This window comes from Gavialis gangeticus, unplaced genomic scaffold (genome assembly GCF_001723915.1).
Source record: "Gavialis gangeticus isolate Ggan-Ray unplaced genomic scaffold, GavGan_comp1, whole genome shotgun sequence".
Lineage (NCBI taxonomy): Eukaryota > Metazoa > Chordata > Crocodylia > Gavialidae > Gavialis > Gavialis gangeticus.
The window spans coordinates 11,581,278-11,588,738 of record NW_017729001.1 but is presented as its reverse complement, the minus strand read 5'-3'; the positions used below and the strand labels follow the sequence as shown (position 1 = coordinate 11,588,738).

General features: G+C 40.2%; 1 protein-coding gene across 1 annotated transcript in view; it reads left to right on the top strand.

The window, feature by feature from the left end:
- The window catches only part of SPPL3 (signal peptide peptidase like 3), an 82,580-nt gene that overhangs the window by 69,708 nt on the left and 5,411 nt on the right, over positions 1–7,461 (top strand). Inside the window, exons 7-8 of the mRNA XM_019506635.1 lie at positions 5,502–5,608; positions 6,643–6,806. Coding sequence (XP_019362180.1) covers positions 5,502–5,608; positions 6,643–6,806 — 271 coding nt within the window. The remainder of the gene's footprint in view (positions 1–5,501; positions 5,609–6,642; positions 6,807–7,461) is intronic.

Sequence of the window (7,461 nt, the reverse complement as noted above, 5' to 3'; positions counted from 1 at the left end):
GCTACTTCATGGTCAGGGCGGCTAGGATCTGGAACCAACTTCCAAGAGAAGTGGTGCTGGCTCCTGCCCTGGGGGTCTTTAAGAGGAGGCTAGACAAACACCTTGCTGGGGTCTTTTGACCCCAGTACTCTTTCCTGCCATGGCAGGGGGTCGGACTTGATGATCTGCTCAGGTCCCTTCCGACCCTACCAACTATGAAACAAAGAAAGCTTGTCATGGCATTATGGCTGTATTTGCATCTTATCTGAAATGTAGGTGTCCTGCACCAATTCTAGATTGCATTGTTTTCATCTGGATGAGAACCAGCTGCCTATGGCACACTGAAAATAGCTGTTTTTTAATTAAAGCATGCATTTTGGCATTCGATGTTCAAATTCGCAGTCTAGCTTAGCCTTCCAACTGTTACTGGAGCAGATAAGGGCAACAGCTTTCATCACTTGTACAGGGTCATGATGTTGCACCTTTTCCTTTTGGATATAGACTTGATGCATCTTTGTACCTTTTGCTGCCTCAAAATTTAAATAAAGCATCACTGTACATTGATTTTCAATTTAGACATACAGAAAAGTGCAACTCGCAAACTACAGGGGGCTGAGTTTAAGCAGAGTAGCCCAGCTTGAATGCACAGTATATTTTCATAAACTGCAGCAGTTCCTTGTAAATTTTCTGGGCACAGTTCAAGACCTACAGAGTCCCAAGGGAAAGAGACTGAAATAGATTCCAGAGTAATAGTTCTGTTCCAGAATAAAGAGGCTTTATTCAAGAATAATTACTCTGCAGAGGCTGTAGTATGTCTCTAGTGGGGGAAAGTTGTTGATTTTAATTTTTCTTAGTTTCTGGTTACAGATCATATTGGATGTTGCTGCACTTCAGCTTTGTCACATTTTAAGTATTTTTATGCCAGTGATGTCTTGAGCATATGGATAGGTGCCCTTTTTAGTATGTATAAATCCTCCAAATTAATATTTGCCAGTAATATTGAGCAGAGAAGAGTCTCTAGAGATTTCTGTCAGAAAAATGAGCTCTGCTGCTTTAGCCATTGTAGTCAAATCAGCATCGTCTTGCATGGACCTTCTGTTTTTATGTAACTGAATACTGGAAACTAATCAATTAATCTGATTTGGAGAAAGAATACAGCAATAACTAGTGCTCACTAATATATGCAAGTGGGGCACTTGCTGTTCTTTAAGCCAGTATCTGCCAGTTGCTGTTGCTTGGCCTATTGTGGTTTTGCTCCTCCCCATTCAGGCAGAATTGATCTTTTGTTTCTCTCCCTCTGTAAAAAGCAAAACAGATGTTGCAAGTCTGGCGACCAGTGGTCTGAGAGAGGAAGAGGGAATACTTCATTTTAAGAGAGCAGCTTCATTTTGTGTGTTTTTTATGATGGTATCTTCCTTTTTTGCTTGTTATCGAGCCTTTTCCTTCTTGACAGATGTCTTTCAAAACATTCAAAGTCTCAGTCTGGCAGTTCTTGCCTCTCTGCACACTACCTGCTGCACAAGTCCTGACATTGCCCTCCCTCCTCCCCTTTCCCCCCAGAGAATCTGGCTGAGCTGTTCCCAAAGTCCAGGGACTTTTTGCCCAATGAAATGGTATGTCGTTGTCCCAAGGGAGTTGTTTTGACACATGATGCACATTTGTGGGTTTTTAAAACGCTTATTTCTTAGAGTGGAGTGTTTGAGATGTTTTGCTTGTTTTTGCTTGGATGACGAAATGATTGAGGTTGAAATCATTATAGCCTGGCAAGTACTGGGATATATCATCTCCTGTGTATTTAGATAGCCTTCCTATGCTTTGCTTAGCTGGAGGTGGGGAATATGAACACTGAAACCTATAAACAGAAATGTCTTTCCTCATGTGTGAACTGTGTTTGTCGAGGTACTGGGACTGTTCCAGGACTTTGCTGAGGGAATTTTGCAGAAGATGACTTGTTAGCCTTTTGTTAATATTAACTCTGTGTGGAACAGACTTGAACATTTTTATAGGGATTTCTGCTAATATAACTATGAAATAAAAAATTACCAAGTAAGAGCAGGACTTCAAGCAAAGTATGCTGCTTCTTGCACTGACCAGCGATTGATTCTTTACTGGAAGGTGGGGAAAAATTGGACCTGCTAACTTGGTTGTCCTTTGTTGTTTCTGGTTCTAGTCTTAAAATTGCAGTTTTACCAGCCCTAGTGTACAGTATGTGAAAGAGTGCACTGGTACAGAAATTCTTGTAAGTGAGTGGGCAGAGATGATGATAACATTAGAATACACAAATATTGTACTGGCATTGACAGGAATGGCTAAATTGGATGCAAGCTCCAGTTTAAGGATATTTGATACATTCACAGCTGTGAGTGACCTGCTAGCTAAAAACTACTCTGTCCCTGTCTGAACTACTTTTATGTAAAATTTATTTAAGTTAGAATTACTTTTTGCATTACGTCTAGTTGAGGGAAATTTTATTATTTTCTAAGTATGCTATTGACGCTCAATTCTTGCTCCTGAGTCGCATGCTTCTGTCTAAATCACAAGAAATTCTCCCTAGCTATAGAGGTTTTTGACTCCTTCCATGCAGACCAGTTTCTACATACGAGTGTAACTGTGTCATATGTGTAGGTATGTATTTGGGCAATATTACAGAAACTGATATGTGAATAATGACTATTAAAATAAATCTTTACACTGGTAAAGATTTTTTACTTCCAGTTAATTATAAACTAGAACTTCTGCTCTAAAATAAGCAGGCTTAAACTAACACTATCCTGGGCTTCAGATAAAACTCACTGATTTAAGTAAGACAGCATGTTTTTTTATATTTACTCTTCTGCTATGCTAAGTCTAACTCTTGCTGCAAATCCACAGCTTTTGCTTCCTGATTCAGTGTGTCAGAATTCTTAGGCCTTAGTAATGGGCTTATTTTAGAGTTGGTTACAATTCATGCAGCTGTAGTTAGGGTATATTTTATTTGACTAATCCCATTATTTTATTAAAGCCTGTAGCCAGACCACCTTGTGTTCTTTTGACCCCATCAGCTCTCTCGAGCTAAGAAGGGTGAGTTTAGGTCGTTGCTTGTATAAAACCACTGTTGGCTCAGATCAAGCGTAGGAAGTATTGTTGGCAATTGATTGGTGGCATAGTTTCCTTTAGTCAGTACTGAAACCTTGTCTTAGCATGCTGATAAAAGAATTTTGCAGCTTTCAGATGAAATAGGATTATAAATTGAAAACTGGTTGTATTTAAAATTCCATGGCTTATTATGGAAGAATAAAGATCATTAACATGTATGTTGTAGCCCAGGGTTGTCAAACATACAGCTTGCATGCCAGATCCAACCCAGGGAACCCTATGATGCAGCCTGTGGGTCTCGGACAAACCCCATGTGGCACATGCAGCCTGCAGAGCAGCCTGGGGCATAGGCTGGATGCACTGCCGTAGGCGCTGCTTGTATTGTCTGCGCTGGACCAGTCATGCATGCTGTTCCTAAGTGCATGGATGGCCTGAGGCCCAATTTCAGGTCAGCCTTGGAGCCGGTGTGCAGGACCATTCTGGCAGAGCACCCCATGCGACATGCACCCTGTGCCAACTGTGTGCAGAATGAGTCCTGGAGTGGGGCCAGTGGCGTGCACTAAATACAGCATGGGAGGGCTGGCAGAAGGCATGTGCTCCATGTGGTGCCCCACTTGTGTACCCCTGCGCACTAGCTCCAGCATGGCCCAGTCTGGCCCATAGACCAGCCCAGCAACTCTCATCAGACCCACAGAGCTGAATGAGTTTGATACTCCTGTTTTAGCCTAGTTAGTATTACCTCATGGTAGTACTCGTGCTGCATGCATTTATTGTTTTTAATTTTGTTTAACCAAGGAAATAGTGTTCAGTTCCTTTTCTTTTATAGGTTTTTGTGTTTTTCTGCTCTGTTTAACTGCTGTGTTCTATACCAGCAGTGGTTGTGCTTCAGTGAAATTATGGCTATAATGTCTTGCCAATCTCACAGAACTCAATTACACATGTAAATGTTTGTAAATATCTTGTGATCCTAAGATGGAAGTTGATGTTAAAGTGCTTATTGATTGTGCATTTTTAGGACTTTACATACAAAGAACTAAAATTGGTAACTATTCAGCTGAATTTAGTAAAACAGTGATTCTTAAGACAAGGCTTGAGGAAAAGGCAAAGAGTAAATTTCAATATAGCTGCTAAGGGTCTTCTCTGGGGAAAAAAAAAAGGGTGGGGGGCAAAAAATAGAATGCTTTGTCTGCATTTCCATGTGCTTGATTGCCTACCCAAGCATATGTTCTTGGAATTAACTTTTGTCTGTGAGAGAGTACTTGCTTCCTTTAAGAGCAAGAGGTACAGCTTCTTGTTCCTTGGCTGCTGTTCCATCTTGTACTGACTATCAAGGGGAAGCCATTGAATAAAGCCTGTAACATCTTACTTGATCATTTTAAGGGTTTCTGTTCTGAATAATCCATATGTTACTGTTCTGTAATGTTGTTTGTTTACCATTTTTCTCTGAATAGGGTCAAGGAAGGTAACATGACCCTGTTTCAGCTTTTGGCTCTAAAGCTGGAATTTAGCTTTTATATTTTCAATTGGGCTTCGTAAATACACAAACACCCCTGGAAAGAAACAAACTACCCTTACTTCATTTTCTAAACTAATAATTGTATTTAATCATTCTCTAGCTTCTTACAGTATTAGAAATTTACGGTTGTTCTATGGTATCCAGGTTGTAGGTGTATTGGTCTAGGGGCAAAAGGAATCAAACTTGTGGAAGAAGTGATATCTTTTATTAGACCAACTAGATATTTGCAAACAAATTACAGTAAAAGTTCTGTTAACCAGCATTTTACAAGCCGCCATGCTCAATTAACTGGCATGCTGGCTTGTAAGATAAAAGTGAAATCGCAAGGGGCAGAGGGATGCCCCAGATGCGGTTGGAGAAGCAGCGGCCTCGGCTGCTCAGTTAACTGGTATATTTTGTTATCTGGCATCCCCCATTCCCGGGGGACGCCGGATAGCAGAGCTTTTACTGTGTTTTTGTTCTATGTCACTTGAAACAGTCATTTTACCTGCTCTTGCTACAAGGTTTTTAACCTATGACTAACATCTCAGTAGTTGATGCAGAATACTTGCGTTCAATCTTAGGTGAAGTTGCTCTGAATACATTTAGATAATAAAAATGTAATGTGAGGGGAAATAATTAATCCTCCTTGCTGCTGTGGGACATGCTCCTGTTGTGGATAATTAAAGTTTGGTTAAGTGAGATTGTACTCTGTACCCAATGTGTAACTCCTTCATGCATGTGCATTTGCTGCTAACCTTGTATGTTTGTTACGTATATTATTTTCTTATTTCTTTATCATCTTAAATTTGGGGTCAGGGGAGGGAAATGCCACTATTTGTAAATATTAGAAAGTCACCTAGTATATCCAGCAATATCACCGCAAGTGTTGACCTTCTTTACCATTACCGTAGTCTTGAATAATGAACCAGTTTTCTTTACTGTTTTGCAGCTCTGGCTATGGGCCTGTGTGTTGCAATGATAGCCTTTGTGCGCTTGCCCAGCCTCAAGGTTTCCTGTTTGCTGCTCTCGGGGTTACTAATTTATGATGTATTTTGGGTAAGTTTTCATTCGGGTTTAAAATTTCTGCTGTCTTCCACATTTAGAATTTGCTCTTTCTTTTTTGCCAGCTAAAAAAGGTCCAGGATACAGAACTGCAAAGATCTAGCAGTCAGAAAATGAGCCCCTCTTAGTCCAGTTCTGAGCTTTGCTTGTTTGAAATGCTTATGGTAGGCTGCAGAGTCCTTTGCTCAGTAACTATTTGATGCATGCAGAACTGCAATAAGAACATTTTAATTCTGGTATGCAGGGAAGGCATCGCCCTCACAAATTGCAAAATGATGGCTGCAGATTAGAATGAGCATACACAAAAGAGCAGAAGTAAAGCCTTATTTGTCCAAGGAAACTGACTTGTTGCTGACTGCAGTCACCAGCAGTGGGTTTCTTAAACTGGGAAACAAAAGCTGGTTAACTGCTTGCATGGATGAGAGAGACTCTTTTCAACCCACGCAGAAAGCATGGCTGGAGACTGACTGGAACGCACTTTTTGTAACCGTGAAAAAGGGTTTTGTCCTACCCATGCTACTGTTTCCGGCACCGGTTCAGGAAACCACTTGCCAAACCAACCTGTCGGCAGTGTACCTAAGGTTCAGTAGAGTAAGACAGTTTTTTAGACCAATTTTCAACATTCTGTTCATTAACAGAAACATCTGCAAGCGAGTGAAGCAGTTCCACATCTGTTCATGCCCCTATATCCTCCTTTTTGTCCATACTATTACCTGCTTTTGCTACCCCTACTGAGTCCTTGTTGCTCCTTTATAAAGATGTGAAGTCAGTAGTTTGGGTTGAATATCCTAGGCCAATGGTTTCCTATTCAAATTCTTGAAGACAACTGGACTTAAAAACCTTTTTATCTGAACTTTGAGTAGACTTTTGTATTTTTGTATCTTCCTGACCTACCAGCCATCCCATATGTATTCTGTCTCTTTCCTTGAACAGAGCAGAAGTCAGAAAAGTAATTAAGATAATATAATTTGTTTGTATTGCTTTATAGCTGCAATTGTTCTGCTTCTAATTATTTTCCTGCATCCTAGGTATTTTTTTCTGCCTACATCTTTAATAGCAATGTTATGGTGAAAGTGGCCACACAACCAGCTGATAATCCCCTTGATGTTTTATCCCGGAAGCTTCACCTGGGACCAAATGTAGGTAGAGATGTTCCCCGTCTGTCGCTACCTGGTAAACTTGTCTTTCCAAGGTAAGACTAACAGGTTTTATACTGTATTACAGAACAAATTGATTCCCTCAGTTTCTGTCAAAATGGGTGCTGCTAAAAATAAATCCATGTCATCTCCTGTTTGATGTCACTTCCCCTTCAGTTAGTTATCTCAGGTTTCCTGGGAATTAGATTTCTGCATTAGACTAGTGGTTCTATGATGGGTCTTTTATCGCTGATATATTGGGTTATGCAGAGGAAGGGACAACCGTAGTACTCCAGAGGAGAATAACCTGGCCAGAAAGAACATTTCGTCTTGACCACTGTTGTTAGTGGTTGGCTTTTGTCAGTCTGAGGTTTTTTTGAGTACTTATTTAATGCAGCTGTAGACTTTCGTCTATTATACAAGTCTGTTCCTTTTTTTGTATCCCTTCACTGTTTGGCCTTGATATTTTGTTACTTATTTCCATATGGATTCATGTGTCAAATTTTGTTTTTCAGTTCTGATCGTTCTTCATTTCTTTGTCAGTTTTGGTTTTTCATGTTATAGATGATAAACAGCTTCCCACTTATTCCGTATATAATATATTTTGTATTCTTCTAGCTCTGCAAGGAGATGCAACAAAACAGCCCAACATTTCTACTCCTCATAAAGCAATTTGTACTTTGTGGTTTAACAATGACACCCCCCCCCCCC